Source organism: Ursus americanus, chromosome 2 (assembly GCF_024610735.1).
Source record: "Ursus americanus isolate L20-20 chromosome 2, mUrsAme1.1.p, whole genome shotgun sequence".
NCBI classification, from domain to species: domain Eukaryota; kingdom Metazoa; phylum Chordata; class Mammalia; order Carnivora; family Ursidae; genus Ursus; species Ursus americanus.
The window spans coordinates 16,955,216-16,979,778 of NC_142128.1; the positions used below are offsets into that span (position 1 = coordinate 16,955,216).

At 47.5% G+C, this 24,563-nt stretch overlaps 2 protein-coding genes across 2 annotated transcripts; one reads left to right on the plus strand and one right to left on the minus strand.

Moving 5' to 3' along the window:
- The first annotated feature begins 66 nt into the window (after positions 1 to 66).
- Positions 67 to 4,492, plus strand: ASPHD1 (aspartate beta-hydroxylase domain containing 1). The gene is made up of 3 exons (XM_045785959.2): positions 67 to 2,343; positions 3,598 to 3,711; positions 4,232 to 4,492. The coding sequence occupies exons 1-3, from the start codon at positions 1,464 to 1,466 to the stop codon at positions 4,339 to 4,341; spliced, it is 1,104 nt and encodes a 367-aa protein (XP_045641915.1). The 5' UTR covers positions 67 to 1,463; the 3' UTR covers positions 4,342 to 4,492.
- A 139-nt stretch (positions 4,493 to 4,631) lies between these two features.
- On the minus strand, positions 4,632 to 17,660 carry KCTD13 (potassium channel tetramerization domain containing 13). Its single transcript, XM_045785960.2, has 6 exons — positions 17,240 to 17,660; positions 15,758 to 15,927; positions 8,184 to 8,273; positions 8,045 to 8,097; positions 7,167 to 7,362; positions 4,632 to 5,436 (listed from the first exon to the last, which is right to left on the minus strand). The coding sequence occupies exons 1-6, from the start codon at positions 17,481 to 17,483 to the stop codon at positions 5,200 to 5,202; spliced, it is 990 nt and encodes a 329-aa protein (XP_045641916.1). The 5' UTR covers positions 17,484 to 17,660; the 3' UTR covers positions 4,632 to 5,199.
- Positions 17,661 to 24,563: the final 6,903 nt, after the last annotated feature.

Here is a 24,563-nt window from a genome sequence, read left to right on the forward strand (position 1 = left end):
CGGCCCCTAGGGGAGGCAAAGGAAACTCTGGTCCTAGCTGTAATTACAACCCCTTCCCCCAGCCTTTCCAGCACATCTGGAATCTAAATCTCCTCTTCCCAGGGTGCCGAGGGGCGGCACACCTGGGTTCACGCTTGCTCAGCTCCCCTATATGCCCCCTGCCCACATCCAGATACTTCCCCCCTCCCCACGGGACTTCCCTTTCCCTTTTACAGCTCATGTGAAATGGGCTTTCCCCTCCTCCAGGAGAATGGCAAATTTCCACGTTTATGAGAAGTCAAAGGGGCGACAGGCCAAGATCTGGGGAGGAGAGACCCCTTCTCTTACATACATGACCCCGGCCAGCTGCCAGGCAGCTTCAACTTTTTTTTTTTTTTTCCTCCTGGCCTCCTTCACAACGCCTCTGGGCGCCCTTTTCAGCACCACCAGCTAGCGGACAGCTCTTCTCGGCCCCGCCGGAGCGGCCCGGCCCCCGACGCCGCGGGCGATTGGCTGAAGCCGCCCTCACTATCAATCAGGCTCCCAGAGATGGGGGGCTGGCTCTAGTGGAGGCGGAGGGGGGAGGGGAGTCACAGGCCAACTGGTCAAGGGCTCAGCAGACCTACGGATGGGCCGCAGTGTCCCTGTCCTCAGTCCGCGAGCGCCGGCCCTGTCCATCAGTCTACGCGCTCGCCCCGCCCCTTGTCTTGCCACGCCCCTCCCTCAGCCCCCGCCCCTTCTTTTCGCAATGCGGGGCGGCTGGAGCTTGGCACAGTGCCCCCTGCGCCCCACGTGGCGCCCCGTCGGGGCGGGGAGGGGAGACAAATCCGGAGACGACCCCCCCCTCCCGGCTGAGATGCGACAGCCACTGGGTGGGGGCGGGGGTAGCTAAGCTGAGATGACTGTGGGGAGGGGTGACGTCAGGGTGAGTGGGAGCCAAGGAAGGAACGAGTAGGAGAGAGGGAGGGAGGGGTAGAGGGAGAGAGGGAGACAGAGAGAGACGGGGAAAGAGAAAGAGACAGAGACAGAGAGAGGAGACCCGCGGGTCGGGTCGAGTGAGAAGCGAGGGCAGAAGGGGACAAGGGGTTGGAAGGAGAGAGAGAAGCCGCTGCGGAGGACAACTGGTTGCGGGCTCCCAGGGCTGCGGGTCCAGGTGGGGTAGGAACTGCTGTCCGGGGAAGCTAGAAGGAAGGGAGGGAGAGCTAAAAGAGGGGCGGGGAGGAGAGGGAGGAGAGAAGAAAGGAGAGGGGAGACAGAGAGGGTGGGGAAAGGAGAGGCTGAAGGAGAGAAACTGCCGGAAGGAGAAAGGAGAGGGGGTGGGGGGAAAGGAAGAGGAGAGAGTTGAAGGAGAAAGAAGAGGTAGAAGGGGAGAGCAATAGAAGGAAAGAAAGAGAAAGGAGGACTGGGAGGTTCTTGAAGGAGGTGAGAAAGAGGGAGATAGAAGGTGAAGAGAAGACCTCAGGAGAGAGAATCAAGAGTGGGAAATGTGGAGGGGAAACAGCCCAGGGGGTAACCCGGGAGCAGCCACAGAGGGAACCGGTGGAGAACTGGGAGGACAGGGAAACTGGGGTCTGGAAGATGCCCCAGGCCTCCTGGCCAGGGCCTCTCTGCCCATCATGCCTGTGTGGCCATCACCCTTGGCCTCCTCAGCCCTCACCCTGCTCCTTGGAGCCCTCACTTCCCTTTTCCTCTGGTACTGTTACCGCCTGGGCTCCCAAGACACGCAGGCTCTAGGCGCTGGGAGTCAGGCTGGGGGTGTTGGTGGAGGGCCTAGGGGATGCTCTGAGAAGGGCAGGCCAAGCCCAGGGAGCTCTGGGGAGCCTGGGGACGGACCCAGGGCAGAAGGCCTAGTGAGCCGTCGCCTGCGGGCCTATGCCAGGCGCTACTCCTGGGCTGGCATGGGTAGGGTGAGGCGGGCAGCTCAAGGTGGCCCAGGCCCTGGGGGAGGGCCAGGGGTCCTGGGCATTCAGCGCCCAGGCCTGCTTTTTTTGCCAGACCTGCCCTCAGCCCCCTTCGTGCCACGGGATGCCCAGCGGCATGACGTGGAGCTCCTGGAGAGCAGCTTCCCTGCCATTTTGCGGGACTTTGGGGCTGTGAGTTGGGACTTCTCAGGGACTACTCCTCTGCCTCGGGGCTGGTCCCCACCCCTGGCCCCTGGGTGCTACCAGCTCCTGCTGTACCAAGCAGGCCGGTGCCAACCCAGCAACTGCCGCCGGTGCCCAGGGGCCTATCGGGCACTGAGGGGGCTGCGGAGCTTTATGAGTGCCAACACCTTCGGCAATGCTGGCTTTTCTGTCCTCCTGCCTGGGGCCCGGCTTGAGGGTCGCTGTGGGCCCACCAATGCCCGGGTCAGATGCCATCTGGGTAAGTAGAGGCTGCCTACAGACAACTTCCTTGCCTCCATGATTCCTCCTCCAGACTTTCCGCTCTGCTCCTGTCTACACTGTGCTTCTGATCATGCCTCTCTTCTCAGAAATCTTCCCTGACTCCCTGTTGCCCACAGCAGCATTTCCTAAGCTTCAGTGACCTGTCAACCATCTTCATAAGCTTTGCCATTGTCATTTACCATCTGGACTATGCTTCTTGGTACTGATTCCCCTTACATTTTGTTTCACTCGTCTGTTTAAAAGGAATCTTTATAGAACAATGATAATCAGTATTACTTGCACTAGATAGAAAGTACTCATAAAAAAACAAACTAAAAAAAAAAAAAGCTTTAAATATTCTAGCTAAATACTCCAGTCTGAGACTGAAGCCTACCCTCTCTTCCTTTAGAAGGGAGCGGTGTTAGTGGGGTGTTAAAGCTATGGTAGCACCAACCTGAGATTCCCTTCTTCATTTTCTGAAGACTGAGAGAAAATGGAAAAGGAAACAATTTTGTTATTTAATGCAGTGTTATTTAAAACCTTGTGTGGCCTAAAATAACTTCCTGTGCCACTAATTTGATGTGTCCTCCATTTCAAAGCACACTGGCCTCAGGATCAAGTCCAGATTCTTTCTCTCCTTATTTCCCACCTGTTCCCTTCCTCCCCTTCCCTCCCACCATGCATCAGATCAGGAGAGCCTTCTGGCTGATCCTGGCAGATGCCACACTCATGCGATCCTCAGTCCAGAATGTCTTTCCCCTTATCACCTATTACCTCCTGGAAAACTCCTACTCAGCCTTCAGGGCTCCCACTTTCAAGTGCCACACCTGCTCTGGGAGGTCTTCCTATTCCCCATCATTTGAGTTGGCTGCTCAGTTTCCTCACAACACTTTACTCTGTTGTGGTCCTTGAGCCTAAATGGATCCATTAGTTTTATACTAATGAGGGCCGAGCATACAGTAAGTAGGTTCTTGAGCTAAACTGACAGAAGCCCAAGAAGAGATGCCGCTTCCTCCAGGAAGCCTTCCCTTTCCTTTGGAACAAGTAAATTGTGCTTTGCACTGCCTTTCCCCTATCTCCCAGCACTTCTTTCATCCGGTACTGTATTGCAATTACATGTGGGACACCTTCCAGAGAGCAAGGAGGGACACCATGTGGGGCGTTTTAAGACCCTCAAACTGCTTTTTGACTGAATGGGGTGGGCCCCTTTGATGGAGGCAGGGGTGCTGGATGCCTGGGTCTCTTTCCACAGGCCTGAAGATTCCTCCCGGCTGTGAGCTGGTGGTCGGGGGCGAGCCCCAGTGCTGGGCTGAGGGGCACTGTCTACTGGTGGATGACTCCTTCCTGCACACAGTGGCTCATAATGGTAATGGGCTCCCGTTCTGCTAGGAGGAATGAGAGACTGAGTGAAGGGGAATAGATTAGAGGCTGCAGAATCAAGCCCAACCGGCTCCCTGTCCTAGCACTACCATTTTCCAGCTGCATGACCTTGAACAAGTCATAGAACTTTCCCCAACACCTGTGAAGTGGGGCAATCACCTTCTTTATAGGTGACTGCAGGGATTAAATGAGGTCACGGAGGTGCACAGCAAAGTGGTTAACAAGACCCTGGGCCTGAACCACCCGGGTTCCTGTCCGACTAGCTGTGTGAACTTGGGCAAATTAATCAATCTCTTTGTGCCTCAGTTACTTCGTATAAAATGGGAATAATCGTTGTACTGACTTGCAGTTTGTTTTGATGATTAAGAGTTAACATCTATAAGGGGTTAGAACAGAGCCTGGCACTTAATTACAAAGTGTTAGCTGTTATGAGTATATGGTGGGTGCTCTGGCAGGTAAGTAGTTAATGTCAGTCCCTCTCTTGTCTCCATCCCCATGTGCCCTAGGCTCCCCCGAAGATGGGCCTCGAGTGGTCTTCATCGTGGACCTTTGGCACCCCAATGTGGCCGGAGCCGAGCGCCAGGCCCTTGACTTTGTCTTCGCACCAGACCCTTGAAGACATCTGGGCTGGAGAGGTGCTGCACTCAGGGATAGCTTGAGTGGTAGCCAGGACCTCCTCTCCGCTGCAGGGGGTGGGGTGGGGCTGAGGGTGGGAACTGGCCAGCCTACACTGAAATACAGATTTTAAGTCCTCTCCTAACTCCTGACTACCTTCTTCCAGCTACCAGCCCAGTTAAAGGCTTGGGGCAGGTGCTCCTGTCCTCTCCTAGCCAACTAGCCAAGTACCTCCTTAACACAAGCCATCTCCTTGACCCTCTGCCCCGGAGCCAGCACCAGACCCTCAACTCAACTTTATTCCAATAATTTAATAGAAAATTAAAATAAATAATATGAAATAGGTTGAGAAGATGGCTGAGCTGGTGCAAGCCCAGGCCAGCCTAGTACAAAGTTAAAGGGGTAGGGGGACTGGTGGGGGAAGGAGGAGGGAGGGAAAGTACGCTGCACAATGGTGGGGAGGCGGCTCAGAACATGGTGGGTGTCAGTAAGGGCTGGCTTGACACTTTGGCATGTATGATGTACTAAAAAAAGAGAGAGAGAAAGAGAAAAAGGGAATTCTAAATCATTCTAAACCAGCTGGTGTGGGAAGATAGCAGGACAAGGATGGGATGAGGCAACAAATGCAGGCCTTCTGAAGGGTTCTGACTGATGGAAGGGGCTGGAACGTACCGTGCTGTTAGCAGGGAGGTGGGAATGAACGGAAGAGGGCTATAGTGAACTGTACCATGCAACGAAGGGACAGAAGGTGGACCCACGACTTGGCCAGCAAAGCCGGGGCAAAGGTCTGGGAAGGGGAGGGAAAGAGAGAGGAACTGCGTTCCAGTGGCAGGAGGAAAACAGAAAGAAATGTCAAAGGTCAGTCCTTGAAGACAATCTGTTGGCCATGAGGACGCTCATCGTGCGTGATGTGGCGCCGGACATGGATCCTGCGGACACGGTGCTCTCGGTTCTCCTCATCCTCCCCTCGGCCTGCCCCACCACCTCCGGCTGCACCCCCTGTGGCCTCCAGGAGGGCTGGGTCTGGGCCTCGGGGAGTCTCGTAGATCAGGATGTTCAAGGTCTCCTCAAAGATCCGGGCCTCTGGGAATTCCACCTGCAAAAGGCCAGCAAGCCCCAGCTCCTACCCTCTGATGCAGGTACACAGACAGCCCCCGCCGCAGCCGATCCCACACCGGCATACCCCCTGGCCTTCGCAAGCACACGTTCTTTGGCCTGGACTAGCTCTCCTCTTGGCAAATTCTTTACTCAGCGAAGTCATACTTATCCTTCAGCTCTGAAGTCAGGCAAGTTACTTGTTTTCTCTCCTTTGCTGCCAAGTCTCTTGGTATGTTCTTTCATTTGACAAATACTTACTGAGTGACAGCACCATGCCAGGTGTTGTTCTAGGCACTGGGAATATAGCAGTGAACCAAACGAAGTTCCTGTCTGCAGGAAGCTTACATTCTAGGGGAGGACCCGGACATACGTGTAATCAAATATCAACTCAGATGGTGATGTTACAGGAAAAAATACAGCAGGAAAAAGGGGGTAGGGAGGGTCATAGCCACGAATGTTACAACTTCAGAGAGGGCGTTCAGAGGAGGCCTCGTTGAAAGGGTAACACTCAACCAACAGTCAGAGAATGGGGTAAGGAGCCAGGTGGGTAAGTAGAGAAAGGGCAACAGCAAGGTTAACAGCCTCGAAGCAGGTGCACACTTAGTACAGTATTTGAAGACCAGCAGGAGGGAGGCAGAGTGGAGAGAGAGTAGAAAGGGGTGAAGTGAGGAGGTGTTGGAGAGGGACAGAGGAGGTGTCGTGTGGCCTGGAGGACAGAGCTAACGTAACTCTTAACAAGCTGCATTGTCATTACTGGTTTATCTTCCTGTCTTCCTAGTTCCAGTGGAAACTTCTTGGAAGTTGGGTCATTCATTCATTCATGCATGCATTCAATAAATGCTTCCTAGCTTCCACTGCGTGATAAGCGCCTGTCTACTGCTAGAGAGACAGGAAGAGAAGCTAGAGCCCTGCCCTCAACGAGCTAACCCCTTGCTGCTGCTGTGACACCCTCCTGCCTGCTGCAGACTAAGAAGGAAGTATGACCCACTTTGGGGTTGGGAGGGGTTGAAAGGTCATGAGCAAAGGTGTCCCAAAGAAAGCTGTGCTTAGCTTGTGTCTTAAAGACTCAGCACAAGTTCATCAGGCAGATGGGGATGGGGAAAAGTACAAGAAGAGGGACCAGAGTGTGCAAAGGTGGGGAGGTATGAAATAGCACTGGGGGCTCAGAGACATGTGTATCTGAGGCACTTCCCTCATATCAAGGTCAGAAGGGAGCAGATGGCACAACCGAGGGGTGGTGCTTTACTGGGCCTTTCATTCACCTGGATTCCAGGCCTGGCGCCTCGTGCAGAGGAGGTGCTCGGGAAGTATCTGCTGATGACTGCCGTGTGAATGACGCAGGACTTACAAACTCAGTGTGTTCTAAGAGACCCATGTGTTCTACAGTCCTGAGGTTTTAAGAATCTATTTTGGGCCACAGACCCTTCGGACATTCTAAGAAATATGGTCCTTTTATATGGAGAAACGTGTACACATTCCCGAACCTGCATACCACTTCAAGACTGCCTTGAGACCCAAATGGGCTGCGTGAAGAATCCCACTGTAATCCAACACCCTCATTTCATGGAGGAACAGAGACCCCCAGGAGGAAGGTAACTTGCCCAAGGTTACATGAGACCCCAGAACTTGGAACTGCACCTCCTGACTCCCAGGACTTGCCGCTGGCCGGGGTCCTGGGGCTGCCCACCACCACAGCCCTCCCTGACCAGGGCCTGAACCCCTTCTGACCTTGGTCTGCTTCTTCTCCGTGGCATAGACAATGGAGGTGCAGCACACCTCGGCGATTTTGCGGCCCTGCCCGTAGAAGGACCAGCAGCAGATCTCGTCCCCCAGAACATCCTTGAGGAAAAGCAGCCGCCCGTGGAAGCGCAGGGCCAGTTTGTCAAACAGCTCAATGTTCTTAAGGAGGTTGTCATCTGAAGTGCTGAGGACCAGGGGGCCAGGAGGCCTTAGCACCCTGGCTTCCTTCCCTCTGGTCTTGTCGTCCTGTCCGCCCCCCCCCCCCCCACCGCACAGGGGCCCCACCTACCCTGCACTCAGGTCCTGGCGCCCAGCAGGGAACTTCCTCCGCCCCCCAGAGTCAGGTTAAGCTGGCCTCAGTCAAGCAACAGCATTTGCCAAGCGAATCCCAGCACAGTAGAGGGGCTACCCGCACAGGCCTGGGAGGGGGGGGGGCAGGGCGGCTGGTGTCTTCACCTAAAGTCCTAGCTTGAACCAAGTGACACCAGGCAAGTTTCTTCACCTCTTGGTGCCTCAGTTCCCTCATCTGTCAAATGGAGATAGTACTACCTCGAACAACCGTGAGGATTATGGGAGTTAAGGTGTGGAGCATGAAAGCAACGTCTGTTGTGGAAATGCCCTTCGTAATGCTACCCACTCTCATCTAATCCTTGCCGGAACGGTTTGCAGGTCAGCCCACTGAACCTCTGGGGTGAAAAGGACCTGGCCAAAGCACTCGGGGCTGGACTCTGCATCCTGACGGGCATTCTGTCCCTCTGAGCAGCCCCAGCCCCCTCACCCTGGGTGGGCTCACCCAGGACCCCATCATCGGGACTGTGCCTGAGCCCGCCCCCTCCCCAGGGCGCCTCCCCACCCCGGGCCATCACCTGGTGTAGGAGTACTTGTTGTTACTGCGGTTGTGCAGGAGCTTCACCACGGGCTGTGGGGGAGAGCATGGACAAGGGTGGGGGTCAGGCTGCAGGGAGAGGCCCCCCGCCTCCACCCTCCAGGGCTCAGGGGCCTCACCTTGGAGGTGCTGGCCAGGAGCTGCTGCTCCTCCCGGGGAGATGTCACCGTGGGGATGAGGCACAGCGGGGACAGGTTCTCCCTTTTTTGCTGGAGAAGAAGCGGAAGGTGGTTAACAGCACAACCAGAGGTCACTCACTCCCCCACTTAAAAGCCGTCCAAAGCTGCTTGTTGCCTTTGGGGGAAAATCCAGACTCAGTGGTCCACAGAGCTCTGCGGGATCCAATCTGTCTGATCTTGTCTCCACCACTCTCCCTTGCTTGCTGGGCTTCAGCCTCACCCACGGCCTGTTCCTTGTGCCCACCCGGCCCTTTGCTGTTCCCACTGCCTGGAATGGTCGACACTGCTGTGTGCTCGGCTGGCCCCTTCATGCCATTCAGATAACTCAAAACAGTACCCCTCAGAGAGTGCTGGTCCGTCTCCTAAAGCTCCCTGACTAAAACAGCCTCGTCTACCTCCTTTACACGTTAGCAGCTCATTCTTCACAGCACTGAGTTCCTCACATTTTCTCATATGTTTACTTCTGATCTGTCTCTTCTCACCTAGGGAGTGCCTAGTATACAGTGGATGCTCAGAGTCTGTTAATAAATGAACCTGGTTGGGTGGGATGAGGTCTGAGGCAGAACCAGATACATGGGCTTCTTTCCTCTTTTCTGTCTTCCAGAATCTTTATGCCAAAACCCCTTTCACCTCTCTCAACCAGATCTTTTTCTCAACCAGAAATTCCAGATTTTTTTTTTTTTTTTTTGAGAAACTCATAAGACCTTTCTAACATTAGGGACACCTGGGTGGCTCAGTCAGTTAAGCATCTGCCTTCAGCTCAGGTCACGATCCCAGGGTCCTGTGATAGGGTCCTGTATTGGCTCCTTGCTCAGCAGGGAGCCTGCTTCTCCCTCTGCCTGCTGATCCCCCTGCTTGTGTGCGCACTCTCTCTCTCTCTGACAAATAAATAAATAAATAAATAAATAAATAAATAAATAAATAAAATCTTAAAAAAAAAAAAGGCCTTTTCTAACATTAATATGGGAGAATAAAAGTCTATTATTACTTAGGTCAATTTTTAAAAAGAACCAAGAGGAAGGACTGATGCTATCCTGTATTAAGATATCCTATAAAGCCATGCTAATGAAAACAGTGTGGTTTTGGTTTTGGATAACACACACAAAACCAATGGAACACAAAAGAGAGTTTGAAAGCAGGCTGATGTATATGTGAGAACTGATATTTATAAAGGGGACACCACATATCAGTGGGGTAAGTATGGAGTGTGTATTGGTTATTGCTGTGTAATAAACTATCCCCAAGCTTACCAGCTTAAAGCAACAATAAATATTTATTATCTCAGTTTCTGTGGGTTAGGAATTCAGGAGTGCCCTAGCTGGGTCGTTTTGGCATAGGGGTCTGTCTTGACGTTGTAGCCAAGTCAGCCAGTGCTGCAGGAATCTGAAGGCATGCCTGGGTCTGGAGGATTTGTGTCTGAGAAAGCTTATTCACATGGCTGGCAAGTTCATGCTGGCTATCTGCAGGAAACATCCGACTCCGGTCATCTGGACCTCTCCATTGGGTTGCTTGAGTGTCCTCGCAACATGGCAGCTGGCTTCTCCAGAGCAAATAATCCGAGAAAGCAAGGTGGAGGCTTCCATGTCTTTTATGACCTGGTTTTGTCAGCCCTGTTCCGTGTGAAAGGGGACTACACGAAAGAATGAATACTAGGGAGTAAGAATCATTGGGGACTGCCTTGGAGGCTGGCTCCACAGGCCACCTTCTGGCCCCTTTGCTTCAAATCCTTCCCATTGAAAAGCATACTCACCCCCTTCCAAAATCCCCAAAGTCTCATCCCATTACAGCATCAGCTTAAAGTACAGAATCCCGTCACCTAAATCAGTCCAGGTGGGGATGAGGCTCCATGGGTGTAGTTCCTTAACTCTAGCTCCTTACGTCCATTTCTTCTTGATCTGAAGACCTGTGAACTAAAGACCCAAATTCTCTCTCCCATATACCTCCCATATACGCAGTGGTGGAACAGGCACTAGGATAATCAGGGGGGGACTCTTGTTCAAATGTTTGGGGGGAGGTAGGTGGCATACAATAGTCACTGCTTCACAGAAAATTCTGCAATCTAGCATCTCTGATGCCTACTCTTGCCAGAAATGATTTTTCACGCTCTTGCCTCTGCCCTGAATCATCCTTCCTTTTCCATGAAAGACAGTCCTTGCTTGCAGCTCCATGGTTTCCTGACTGTAGAGCTTTGGGGGCCCAAAAGCCTCTTCTCTTGAACAGTCTCTGTCATTTTGCTCCAAGCTGGCAGTGTTTCTGCCAATGTAATTCTTGTAAAATCTTTGTGAGACATGCTCTCCTCTACTTTGGGTATGTGCTGAGACTGCTGAGGGGCACCACCCTCCAGCTTCTTAGAAGCACTATTGTTTGATCAACAGTGCTCCGAGGCATCTTCTGGGATATTTCTGAAGTCTTAACAAAGACTTTTACAATCACATCCTCGGCTTCATCTTTAGACTATGTTTTACTGAGAATGCCCTGTATTTGATCTTTGCTAGAAAACCATTTGTGAGTTGTAACATCATGTGTTATCTGGAAAGGCTGGGACTTCTCAAACCCAGTAATTCCTGCCTCCTTGTTTGTTTTCCCTCTTGCTTACCCTCTCCTCTTCTATTTTACTATCAGCAACAAGAAACCCGGTGGCCCCTTCAACATTCTTTCTGGAAACCTCTTTAGCTACATCACCCAGTTCATGAGGTACATTTTCTACTTTCTACATTACTGTAGGAGACAGTGTTGCCAAAATCCTGCTTCTACATGACAATGGTTCCCTTTGCACCGGTTTCCAGTAACATCCCCCCCCCCACCCCCGCCACCCCGTAGCCTCCTCTGAGGTCATTGGGCTTCCACGAACAGACCCTTTGAAACTCTTCAGGCTTTTATTAACATTCTCCTCAAAGTCCTGCCAACTGGTGCCCATTTCCCAGTTCTAAAGCCACTCCTATGTTTTAGGCTTTTGTTACCCCAGAACCCTACTCTGTTATCCTTTGCTGGGTAACAAACTACTACAAATTTAGCAGCTTAAAACAATAAACATTTATTATCACATATAGTTTCGTGAGTTGGGAACCTGAGCTTGGTTAGTTGGGTGGTCTGAACCAGGGTCTCTCATGAAGTTGGGAGTCCAGATGTTGTCCTGGGCTGTAGTTATCTGGAGACTTGACTGGGCCTAGAGAATCTGCTTGAGATAGTTCATCCATATGGCTGGGAGTCTGTGCTGGCTATTGACAGGGGGCTTCCGTCCCTCACCAAGTAAACTCTCCCTTGGGCTGATTGGGTATCTTCATGCGGCAGCTGGTTTCCCCCAGAGTGATCCCAGACAGAGGCAAAAACTGCAATGTCTTTCATGACCTAGCTTTGGAAGTCACACAGTATCACTTCCGCAGTATCCTACTGGTTACATAGGTTAGCTCTATTCAGTGTGGGAGGGGACTATACAAGAGCCTGAATGAGGAGGAAGCAAGAATTGCTGGTGGCTATCTTGGACACTGGCTACCACAGAATGTTTAGTAGATAGCACTGGAAAAACTAGCTCACTCTCTGGAGGACAAAAAAAATCTTTAAATCCCTTCATAATTCACATTTATACCAGTGACTTCCATTTAGATTAAAAGACCCATATATGAAAGATAAAACTATCAAGCTAATAAAAGATGTAGACAGAATGGAAAAAAAACCTTTTTAAACAAGACTCTACTAGGATATACCATTAAGAAAAAAAAAAAAGAAAAAAAAGAGGAACTTGACATTAAAATCAAGATTTTCTCCAGTTGACAATGGAAACTGTGACTTTATACATAATCCCAGGTAATAACGCTGAAGGAATGACAATTATAATTACTCTACAACCCTAATGAAATTATTGATTCAGGTAAGGATTCTCAATTGGTGTGTGGTTGATAGGGAACTGCCACTCACACAGTGCCTAAACAACACCACACAAATTACTTTATGACTGGCAACAAGGAAGTGTACTATAACGGAGGATCCAATCATCATCACCTGAATCTAGGGGCCAATTCTGAGCATTACTAATGATGGGTCATATTAGCAATATTATGGATCTCTCAATACAACACAACATGAAATACGTAAAAGTACCTAAAATGTATTCTAATTAAAATGTTTAGTATCAAGCCTTTAAATCTACTGTTGGGGCGCCTGGCTGGCTCAGCTGGAAGAGCATGTGACTCCTGATCTTAGGGTTGTGAGTTTGAGCCCCACGTTGGGTGCAGAGATTACTAAAACAAACAAACAAACAAACAAACTTAAAAAAAAAATCTACTGTCTCATTTACAGAAAACTCAGAACAGGGTATAGTACCAAACCAAATGACACCATAAGGAAACAATCAGGCAAATTTCGAAAGTGGGTCATTGTGCAGGACAACTGGTGGTCTCTTTTAACAAGTCAGCCATGAGCAAAAAAGGGATGTTTGGGGTTGGAAGAGATTTAAAGAACATAATAACCAGATGTAATGCAAGGATCTAGACTGGGTCCTGGTTTAGATGAAGCAGTTATAAAAGATGTTTCTGGAACAAATGCAGAAATTTGTGTATACTCTGGATGTTAGATAAGAAGAAATTTTATTGACACAGAAAGATGGCAATTATTAACAAATAAAAAAAAGCAAATTACAAAACAGCACATATAGCACGATCATATATATTTTGGCAAATACGCAAACACACACACACACACACACACACACAGAGACCTGGAAGGATATTTGGAGCTTTTATTTTTTTGATTATCTGTGTTTTCTAAATTTCTACAATACATATATATACTGCTTTGGAAATAAGTGGCTATTTATAATAAAAAAATCAAGGATTTCTATTCAACAAAAGACGCCACAGACAGGTGACATTTTAAGAGAAAATGTTGGCGACAACTAAAACTGACTAGAAATTATCTGAAACAGACTTTCTCAACTAGGATTCCTCACCTGACTCTCAAAATCCAACAATAAATAACGTGAGTACTTATTTTCTCAACTTTTCCGAGGATGGTAGGCAAATAGTACCATTCTAGAGGCATATGAGGAAAGTAAATTTATTGTGTACAATACATGCTTTAGCGTTTAATTCTCCCTAGGAACTAAACTGAAATATGCCAGGATCTTCTACAAAGCAACAAGAAAAAGATAGGAAACTCAGTAGAAAATCTGGTAAAGAATATGAATAGGCAATTCACAGAAGGGGAAACCACAAAAGCAAGTAAGCACATGAAAAGATGCTCAATCTCATTAGTAATTAGAGGCATGCAAATTAAAATGAGATCACTCTATACCAATCAGATTGGCAAAATTACAACACTGGCTGATGCCACGTGTTGCTGAGAATATGCAGAAATGGGATCCCTTACGTACTGCTGATCAAGACTATAAAGTGCTACGTCATTCGGGAGAGTAATCTGATGATACTTGCTGAAATTCATTTGTATGTGTTCTGGGCCCCTGCAATTCCACTCCCAGCTACAAACATGAGAAACCCTGGCCTATGATCCACAAGGGCACATGTATAAGGATGTTGATGGTGGCAGGTGGCACCGTTTTGCAGAAGGATGGTGGAGGCAATCTAGGTCTCCAACCTCAGGGAAAGGTATAAATAAAACATGGTGAACACACGCCATAGATTCTTGTGCAGTTGTTAGAAGCAAAGAACTAAATGTACAGACAGCAGATCTTGAAAGAAGTGAATTAAGAAACAGAACACACAATCCATAGCTCAATGCCATTTATGGAAATTTAAAACGAGTACATATACAAAACGAAGCTTTTAGCTTTTCAAGGGTACAAACATAATCCACGTATATGTATCAAAACATTAGAATTGGAGGGGTACCTATGGGTAAAAGGGAAGTGGGCAAAGGGCTGGGAATTAAGGGGAAAAATAAAAAGAGAAAAGACTTGTAGAGAACAATGATGATTAAGTACCACACACTGAGGAGTATGATGAATTCAATTCTCTATACCTGAATCTTAAAAACCAAAACCAAAACCCCCAACTGAATAAGCAAACTCTGAGTGGGGTGAGGATGGGAACGGTATCAGGGAAACCTGGAAAGGAGGCAACCGGAACAGAGGAAAAAGCACTGCGCCTGGGAGTCAGATAACCTGGGGCTGAATCCGAGCTCTGCGGCTTACTGGCTGGCTCTTTGACCTTGGATGCATCCCCAACCTCCTGCCTATGTATCGAGCAGGAGTACAAGATGTACACACAAGGAGACAGCAGAATCACTCCCAACGCACAGTGGGTGTGAGGTAACACTGGATAAATGTACAACTACAGAGCAGGAACCCACTTTCAAGATCATCTAGTTCAATGGTTTTCCAACTGCAAGTGGTGACCCACTGATGGGTCCTGAAATAAGTTAAATGAGTCCCAAAGAGCATTCAAAAGAAAGAAAACAATATAGCAGTGTGTATTTCACTAAATGTATCATTTTATAAAACTCTTACTTAAGTTATACATATGTGAGTATAAGATGCATTTTTTTCCTATGGGATGCAGTTTGAAAAACATGGATATTGCCCAAAGGAACTCTATACTTGTATTTCAAGAACCAATAAGTATTCACCAAGACAACAGAAAGTTGTTCATAGTTGCCACTTTTTAATATATAAAGGGCATCAAAAAAGAAACTCATAATCTCCTATTAATATTGTATCATAAAAGAAAGGACATTTTTAACATTGTAAAAATAGAACAGCATAAAGGGCTTTATGTAAAACTCATTACACTGTACCTATTTTTCTTGTTTCCCTATCTTTTGGAACAGGAGGACAGAACGCCAGAGGTAGGAAATGACTCAATCAAGGTCACTCAGTCAGCTGTGGTAGAGGGGACACTTAAGCCACAGGTCCTGGCTGTGCTTTCTAAGCTCTTCTCCTCAGAACATTAAGAGATCCACAGAAGAGAAGCCCAGCAGTTGGGGCTGTGGAATCCCCAACCTGTTTTATTGGGAGCAGCTCTGCTTCTAAGATTTCATTGCTAAAAAAAGAGTTAATAAAAAAAAACCAAACAAATGAAAACAAATAAACAAACAAAAAACCTGGCTAGGAGTGGAATGCTGCCTCCCAGCACAGGACCAAAACACGGAGGTCATAATATTCTCATTTAAATTTAGATTTTTTCCCCCCTATGGCACAGGGAGTTATTTAAGATTTCTGAGCAGAGGGGAGAATAGATTTCGACTGTGTTTAAGGATCATCACTCGGGTGGTGGTATGATTGCCAGATTAGCCAGGGAGGAACAGCAAGGAGAGAGCAGTCATTTAACTACTGCAACAGTCCTGGCATGAGGCGGTGAGGGAGGTCCTTCTTGAGGCAGCAAGGATACACAGGAAGGCACCCCCGAATCTTCTGCGGTCATGGCTAGTCACAGCTAGGCCACAGGCAGCCTCTCCAGACAGTACCCCACATGCCTCCCCTCTATTTTTTAATGTCCCAGTATCTAACTGCTTGGGCAGCTCTCCATAGACATGGGCATAGGGTGGGACCCAGGGCCCCTCACCTGCAATGCTAGTTGGCAGTCTTCAATCAGGCCCTGTACCAGGTAGTAGCGTGCTTCGCCTAGTAGCTCCCCCAGTTCTCTGGTACTCTCAGGCAGTGGCACAGACCCATCCCGCAGGTAGTTGAGGATTGTACCAAAGTGGCGGCCGCTCCGGTCAATCAGCACCCAACCTGGTGGAATGGAGAGAGGCAGGAGGAAGAATGGCTTTGCAGGGGGCCCTGGAGCTACTAAATTTTTATCAAAAACAGATTCCAAAGCTACAAGTCTGAATACTGATCTGTCTCAAACCTCTGCCATCTCCAAGAAAATCCCTTTAAAGCATATCCAGTGAGTTCTCCCATAGACACTTTTTAACACTCGTAGACACAGAGAACTAATTCCCTTCCTAATCTGTTCTACATTGAAAAAAGTTCCCACCATGAGAAAATTACAGATTACCTTATCAACAAACTCTAAACTTTTGTATTAATTCTGACCATCCTATTTAATTAAAATATCTACCCCACCCTCCAGTTCACTACCATTTTAACCTTTATATTATTCACAGAACTTATTACTATCTGCAATTACATGTATTTTTTGTATGTGTATTTGCTTATTATTTTCCTCCTGCCCCTATAAAAAAAGTGAAGTCCCTAAGACTAACCTTGTCTGATTCATTTACCAAAGTATCTCTGGCACTAACCGGCACTTTACAAATACTTGAATAAATAAGTAAATTCTTCAACTTCATATATTTAAAGACCGAACTCCACCACCCAAATTTTAATTTTCTTGCTCTTACAATCCTTGTTATACCGTCTCTGAATACCTTCCCCCACCCTCACAAAAACTTTACAGTTCCACCTGGGCATCTGTGTCCCAACCTTGAATGCAACACTCCACGAACGGTAGGTTCACCTGCCAAAGAGAACTGTCCACCCTCCTCTCTGGTGTCCATGGCAAACCCCAAAACAGACTTTTCCTACAATCTGCATTTACAGATGGATCCCTAGAACGTACGGGAACCTGTGCTAGAGGGACACAGAGACAGACAACTCCTCCAGGCTGCTAGTTAGCAGTGCTGAGGTAGAGAGGCAAACATTAAGGCTGGGCAGTTGGAAGGAACATGAAGGTTGCCTGGAAGGGTGCTGCTGACAGCAGGGCTGGTTCCCAAGTCGTCTGAGCTGAGGAATAACGGGTGGGAGAACTGGAGGGGCCTGGTAATAAAAATTCTGAAGTGACATGTTGAATTACTTACCAGAACGCCTGTTGGAGGGGGGCGTGTGATGTTCCATAAATGCTGATTATTGCTGGGGGTAAAGGACTGAGAGAGGAGGGGGATTATGAATGAGAAAGGGGCGATGAGACGGGACTCGGGGCTGGAGGGAGGTGAAATGAGCTGACTGGACGGTTGAGAAGGGGTAGGGGAGACTGGGCGAGGGAAGGCGGACGCGGATCTGGAGGACGGAGGAGCACACAGGTGAGGGTGGCGCGGCATACCTCCCGCGTCGGTGAGCACCTCCGCGCGACCGCTGAACATGGCCTTGAGCATGGTGTCCTGTCCCGTGAGGGTGCGCAGCGTGGTGTAGTGCAGCGAGCCGCCCACGTTCAGCTTCACGTACTTGCTGCTCGGGGTCAGTGGCTTCAGACCGTAAGCGGCGGAGCCAGGTTCGAGACCCGAGGGCTTAGGAGCTTCGAGGGACGGGGCCTCGGCCATCGCGGGGCCCGAGGCCTCGGCCGACATACCAGGGAGTGGCGGCGGACGGCGATCCTAGGCTCTCTCCGCGCCCTCCGGCGGCTCCCAAAGAGCCCGAGACCCGAGCCCTCGGGCCAGACCGCCGGGCCCGCACGCCCACAAGCCGCCGCTACTCAGCTGCACTGGCCCTCAGCCCCATCGCGCCGACGCCGCCCGGAAGCCGGGGCCGAGCAGCTGCGCAGGCGCGCCAAGGTCCCGCCCCCGACCTCGCGCGCCGGCGGTGCGGAGCATGCGTGGTGGCTTTGGACCATTGAGAGGTAGCGCGCCGCCTGCGGCAGGGTGGCGGTCAGCGCGAGGTGCGCTCCCCCAGAGTCCCGGACCCTGGTAGGAGGACGCCGCGCCCCGCCACAGACCTGCTGTGGAAAGCGAGGTCTCCGCCCGGTGGTTGGGTTTCTGCCCTCGGAGTGCTTCGCGGGCGTGAGGGCAAGGTTTCCCGCCTCCCATCCCCGCGCTTTTGACAGACTGAGGAGAGCTTCGAACAAAGCCCAAGGGAGACTTGTAAAAGAGGCTAAACGCAGGTGGCCTTCTAGAGGAGGTGACAGTAGTGCTAGGGCATGCAGGGTGTGAGTAGGTAAGGTCGTCGGGGAGTGCGTCCCTGAGGAGGGGATGCAGAGCTGAAGCTGAGAAGACCGGGCCACTTGGAGGTGTGAAGGAGAGCTCCAGGCAGGAACACGCGCGGTGGTTTTGAGGAGCAGAATGAATGTCAGGGGTGGCTGCAGCGGCCAAGCAGAGGTCTGAGAATCCCAGCTAAAATCGCGAGACACCCAGTCCCGGAAAAAAGAAGGAATAAGATAACACGTTATTGACAAGAGAGTGTCCGAGAAGTGTTTTATCTGACGGGATCTACGTTCCCTTGAGAGGCTGATACTTCAGAGATATAAGAAAAGATCTTAATGTCTAGCATGGGGGTTTGCGGAAGGAAAATTAAAACAGTTGTAATTTCTACCCCGCCACCAGTTCACTGGTGATCCTCGGCAAGTCACCTTTCTCTAGGCTTGGTTGCTATTTTGCTTAGGGAGGGGGTGCAGATTTCAATGCCAGGGGACAATGAGTGGGGTGGGGCATTATAAGGTATTGGGGTGTAATGGGGCCCGTGGTGACCCAGAGAGCTCATGTTTTACCAAAACGGGTTGCCAATTCTGATTTTTCAAGTGTAGTTGGTAAAAAAGAGAAAAGCACCCCATGGCTGCTGGGAGCTAGTTTACACTCTCCTTCTGGAAGCCTTGGTAATGCTAGGAGCCGGCCTGGCACTATCAGCTAGACTATGGTGTTATCCTTTTGAGCATCAACAATTTCACAGAACACCAACATCAGACAAAGGCACTCTCTGATGGATTGAGAGAAAGACCATTTCATAATCATGTCTGAACACAAGAACAAGAACATTGTCCAAACCATTAAAATGACCAAACATAACCTCTACCCCCACAGTTTGAGTAACTGCTGCTTCTTTACCAAGAACAGCTTTACTCCCTGATCCATTCCTCCTACTTTCCAGATAAAAATTATTAAGATAACCAAAAAGAATTATCCCCACTTCCTGACAACATCCAACCTAGAACAAATATCCCTTCTCAACCCCTCCTCGAAAATCATCTAACACAAGCCCAAATCCTATATGTCCTTCCTAACACATTCTTGCTGAGAGGTCCATGGTGGGTTCCCCATGATGAGCCATTTCCTTTGTTCACCTACAGGTGTGCTGCTGCTGGTCTTTGACTGGAGGGGATTGTCAGAAATGGAGAATCCACAGAGATTCAGCTGAAGCCCTCACTACTTTGAACTGGGACACTCAACTCTAGTAATAATGTGCACATCTGAGACCCTTTGTGTTTCTAACTGTTTGAGGTGCCATCCTGCCCATGGCTGGGAGGTAAGTTCTCATTAAATGTGAGCTCTGATGTTTTGTTAAGACCCTTCAGTGTTGGAATTCTTTTGTTTTCCTTACAATAAGGTCCCCTTTGGTTTTATGGTTATCCAATTAGATTTTTATTTTTCCTTGGTAAAATTGTTTTCTGGCTTTTTATGCCTGCTCCTATGATCTGTCCTAGTGTTTTCAATGCCATGGTCTATAAGAGGAAACATTTCTAGGGAAAGGACAGGTATGCAGCCCTGGATGTCTAAGGGCATCACAAATCTGTTACTGCTCTACCTCTAGTGATTGTCCCTCTAAGAAGCTGGAGATGTCAACCACTCAGGTCATATAACTAGTTAGCATGCTTGAGTGTCGTTTGTTACCAGAACAAACCAGAAAAATCACTCCAACAACCAATGTCCAATAAGGCTGTACTACAGCCTAGAGGCTATGGAATTCAAAAGGTATCCTCAGACCAGGATCTTTTGGATAAACTTTGCTTCAGATTGCCATTTAATTAATGACTCAATTAATTAATTCATTCAGTAATTAATGATTTTATGATTTTATTTATTTTATTTATAGAGATAGCAAGAGAGCGCGCATGTGGGGGGGAGAGGAAGAAGTTAAAAGCAGACTCCCTGCTGAGGCTTGATTCCAGGACACTGGGATCATGACCTGAGCCAAAGGCAGATGCTTAACTAATTGAGCCACCCAGGTGCCCTTCAGATTGCCATTTTAAATTGCTATAGGGACTTCTTCCTCAATTTTTATTTGTGTCCCTGGGAATTGCTTTGTTTCATTTCTTCTGCCCAGAATCAGGACATTGTCTCTGGCCCCTGTCAATGATAATTGGCCTTTGGCCAAGTTCCGCAGATACAAGGTTGCAGAGCACCATCCTTGTGGATCCTTGTCTCAACGAAAACTGGGCCAAATTTCTGCTTCTGTCTCGCAGTTACTCTAACCTGTACCCTTACCTCTCTGACACAATCTCACTAAGGACAAGTTAGAATTGCAGTGGCCCCTAACAAGATTGTTTATTTGAGAGGTAACTCAGAACAAAACAAAACAAAACAAAACAAAGGAAGAAACCCTCATAAGAAGATTGTCTTGTTTGTTAAAAGGAGAGATTATTTTATGGGGCACCTGGCTGGCTCAGTTGGTAGAGCATGCTACTCTTGATCTCAAGGTTGTGAGTTCAAGCCCCACGTTGGGTGTGGAGCCTACTTTTTTTTTTTTTTAAACAGTCAATATTTTTCTGGGTTTTTTTTAAGATTTTATTTATTTATGAGAAAGAGAGAGAGAAAATGAGCAAGGGGAGGGACAGAGGGAGAGGAAGAAGTGGGCTCCCCACTGAGCAGGGGAGTCCAGGAGCAGGGGAGTCCAGGGAGTCCCAGGAGTCCCTTGTGAAGCCTACTTTAAGAAAAAAAAAGGGGGGGGGATGCCTGGGTGGCTCAGTCAGTTAAGCGTCTGCCTTGGGCTCAGGTCATGATCCCAGGGTCCTGGGATCAAGTCTTGCATCAGGGTCTTTGCTCATCGGCGAGCCTGCTTCTACCTCTGCCCCTCTCCCTGCTCGTGATCGCTCTCTCTCTGACAAATAAATAAATAAATTCTTTTTTAAAAAGAAAAAAGAAAGGGAAAGAGATTATTTTGTTTAACATAGGTGATTATTTCATTTCCATACTTGGGAGATTAATAAATGCTGACTTTTTAATTGTATAGCTCTATTAAATTCCCAAGTTCCTAACTTATTTTTTTAAATAGGCTGGACCATCATTCTTCTTTGTGTGTGTACATATACGTCGAAATGTATTTTTGGTCAAAACCACACTGAGATACCACCTTACGCCAGTTAGAATGGCAAAAATAGACAAGGCAAGAGACAACAATTGTTGGAGAGGATGTGGAGAAAGGGGATCCCTCCTACATTGTTGGTGGGAATGCAAGTTGGTACAGCCACTCTGGAAAACAGTGTGGAGGTCCCTTAAAAAGTTCAAAATTGAGCTACCCTATGATCCAGCCATTGCACTACTGGGTGTTTACCCCCAAGATACAGACGTAGTGAAGAGAAGGGCCATATGCACCCCAATGTTCATAGCAGCAATGTCCACAATAGCTAAATCGTGGAAGGAGCCGAGATGCCCTTCAACAGATGACTGGATTAAGAAGTTGTGGTCCATATATACAATGGAATATTACTCAGCTATCAGAACGAATTCTCAACATTTGCTACAACATGGACAGCACTGGAGGAGATAATGCTAAGTGAAATAAGTCAAGCAGAGAAAGACAACTATCATATGATTTCTCTCATCTATGGAACATAAGAACTAGGATGATCAGTAGGGGAAGAAAGGGATAAAGAAAGGGGGGGTAATCAGAAGCGGGAGTGAAGCATGAGAGACTATGGACTCTGAGAAACAAACTGAGGGCCTCAGAGGGGAGGGAGGTGGGGGAATGGGATAGACCGGTGATGGGTAGTAAGGAGGGCACGTATTGCATGGTGCACTGGGTGTTATAGGCAACTAATGAATCATCGAGCCTTACATCGGAAACCGGGGATGTACTGTATGGTGACTAACATAATATAATAAAAAATCATTAAAAAAAAAAAAAGAAATGTATTTTTGGGGGTACCTAGGTGGCTCAGTCGGTTAAGCGTTAAATCTGACTCTTGATTTCGGCCCTGGTCATGATCTCAGTGGGGTGATATTGAGCCCCATATCAGGGTCTGCCCTGGGTGTGGAACCTGCTTAAGATTCTCTCTCTGCCTCTCCTTCTGCCCCTCCCCCACGCATGCTCTCTTCTCTCTCTCTCTAAAAAAAAGCAAGCAAAACGTGTTTTTCTGCATTTAAGCTGTTTTCCTTCTCCTTGCGGGAGAAACCTGGATTAGCCTTTTACAGTGATAATTGTATAATTGTCTAAAGTAGCTCCCTCTCACTTTTTTTTGCTCTTCATTTTCTTCTCTTGGAAGACTTTAAAGATTAACTAATCAAAAAATTATTCTGTTGAATGTGTACACTCTAGGAACATCTAGTATAGTTAAACAGTCAAACATGTCTAAATGAATTGTTACTCAATGTATGTTTACTTTGTGGGCACTGAAAAGTGTATTTATGTAATGGGCTTTATTATAGTGCAAGATAAGAAAAGGCCCTTAGTTCTAAGATAAAAGAAGAGTTTTTGGCTAATCCAATGTCTTTAAATTTTAATCTGCCATATAAAAGTAATACCAACACAATATATTGGTTAGTATAAGATCAGGGTTAGTTTTCTCATGACTTAAGCCTTCTTATTTTTTATGTTGATTTTTTTTAAGTAGGCTCCATACTCAGCATGCAGCCCAAAGCAGGACTTGAACTCATGACCCTGAGATCAAGTCCTGAGCTGAGATCAAGAATCAGACCCTTAGGGGTGCCTGGGTGGTATAGTCAGTTGGACTTCCAACTCTTGGTTTCAGCTGGGTTGTGATCTCAGGGTTGTGGGATTGAGCCCAAGTCGTGCTCTGCACTTTGCTTGAGATTTTCTCTCCCTCTCCCTCTGCCCTTCCTGCTCATGCTCCTTCTCTCTCTGTCTAGAATAAATAAATAAATCTTAAAAAAAAAAGTTAGAGCTTAACTAACTGTTCCACCCAGGCACCCATTTTGTATTGATTTAAAAGCTAAGTAAATTATCCTAGTTTTCATATATTATTTACCTTAATATTTTTTCTTTTTAAAATTGTCACCATGTTGTACATTATATCCCAGAACTTATTTATCTTATAATTGGAGGTTTGTACCTCCTGACCACCTTCACCCATTTCCCCCACCCCAACCCCCTGCTTCTTTAAACTACCAATCTGTTCCGTTTCTATGAGTTTGTTTGTTTTTAGATTCCACATATAAGTGAAATCATATGGTATTTATTTTTCTCTAACTTATTTCACTTAGCATAACACCCTCAAGGTCCATCCATGTTGTCACAAATGGCAGGATTTCTTTCCTTTTTATGGCTTATATTCCATTGTATATACCTGCCAAATCTTCTTCATCCATTTATCCAATGGATACTTGGGTTGTTTCCCTATCTTGGCTATTGTAAATAATGCTTCAATAAACATAGGGGTGCATATATCTTTTTTTTTTAAGATTTTTATTTATTTATTTGACAGAGATAGAGACAGCCAGCAAGAGAGGGAACACAAGCAGGGGGAGTGGGAGAGGAAGAAGCAGGCTCATAGCAGAAAAGCCTGATGTGGGGCTCGATCCCATAACGCCGGGATCACGTCCTGAGCCGAAGGCAGACGCTCAACCGCTGTGCCACCCAGGCGCCCCCATATATCTTTTTGAATTAGTATTTTCATTTTCTTTGAATAAATACCCAGTAGTGGAATTACTGGATCATATGATATTTCTATTTTTGATTTTTTGAGGGCCCTCCATACTGTTTTCCACAGTGGCTGCACCAGTTTACATTTGCAGTGACTGAGCACTAGCGTTCCCTCTTCTCCACATCCTTGCCAACACTTGTTTTTTTCTTGTGCTTTTGATACTAGCCATTCTGACTGGTGTGGTGTGATATCTCCTTGTGGTTTTGATTTGCATTTCCCTGATGATTAGTGATGTTGAGCATCTTTTCATGTATCTGTTGGCCATCTGTATGTCTTCTTTGGAAAAATGTCTATTCAGATCCTCTGCCCATTTTAAAATCAGATTGGTTTTTTTTTTTTTTGGTGTTGTATAAGTTCTTTATATATTTCAGATAATGACTCCCTTATTGGATATGTCATTTACAAATATCTTTTTGCATTTAATAGGTTGCCTTTTTGTTTTGTTGATAGCTTCCACTGCTGTGCGGTTATTTTTGCTTCTGTTTTCCTTGCTTGAAGAGACATATCTAGAAAAATGTTGCTAAGGCTGATGTCCAAGAGATTACTCCCTCTGTGTTTTTTTAAGAAATTTTGTGGTTTCAGGTCTCACATATTGGTCTTTAATCCATTTTGAGCTTATTTTTGTGTATGATGTAAGAAAGTGGTCCAGGTTTGCATGTAGCTGTGCAGTTCCTCCAGCACCGTTAATTGAAGAGACTGTCTTTTCCCTATTGTATATTCTTGCCTCCTTTGTTGTAGATTAATTGACCATGTAAGTGTGGGTTTATTTCTAGGGTCTTTTTTGTTCCATTGATTTATGTGTCTATTTTTGTGCCAGTATCATACTCTGTTGATTACTATA

What these genes read in the sequence shown, in the direction of transcription:
- ASPHD1 (XM_045785959.2), top strand. Translation starts at nt 1,464, where the DNA reads ATGTGGAGGGGAAACAGCCCAGGGGGTAACCCGGGAGCAGCCACAGAG. An exon ending in CCGGGTCAGATGCCATCTGG is followed by an intron (nt 2,344 to 3,597) that starts GTAAGTAGAGGC and finishes CTCTTTCCACAG; the next exon opens with GCCTGAAGATTCCTCCCGGC. An exon ending in GCACACAGTGGCTCATAATG is followed by an intron (nt 3,712 to 4,231) that starts GTAATGGGCTCC and finishes CATGTGCCCTAG; the next exon opens with GCTCCCCCGAAGATGGGCCT.
- KCTD13 (XM_045785960.2), bottom strand. Translation starts at nt 17,483, where the DNA reads ATGTCGGCCGAGGCCTCGGGCCCCGCGATGGCCGAGGCCCCGTCCCTC. An exon ending in ACTGCCAACTAGCATTGCAG is followed by an intron (nt 8,274 to 15,757) that starts GTGAGGGGCCCT and finishes CTTCTTCTCCAG; the next exon opens with CAAAAAAGGGAGAACCTGTC. An exon ending in TCCTGGCCAGCACCTCCAAG is followed by an intron (nt 8,098 to 8,183) that starts GTGAGGCCCCTG and finishes TCTCCCCCACAG; the next exon opens with CCCGTGGTGAAGCTCCTGCA.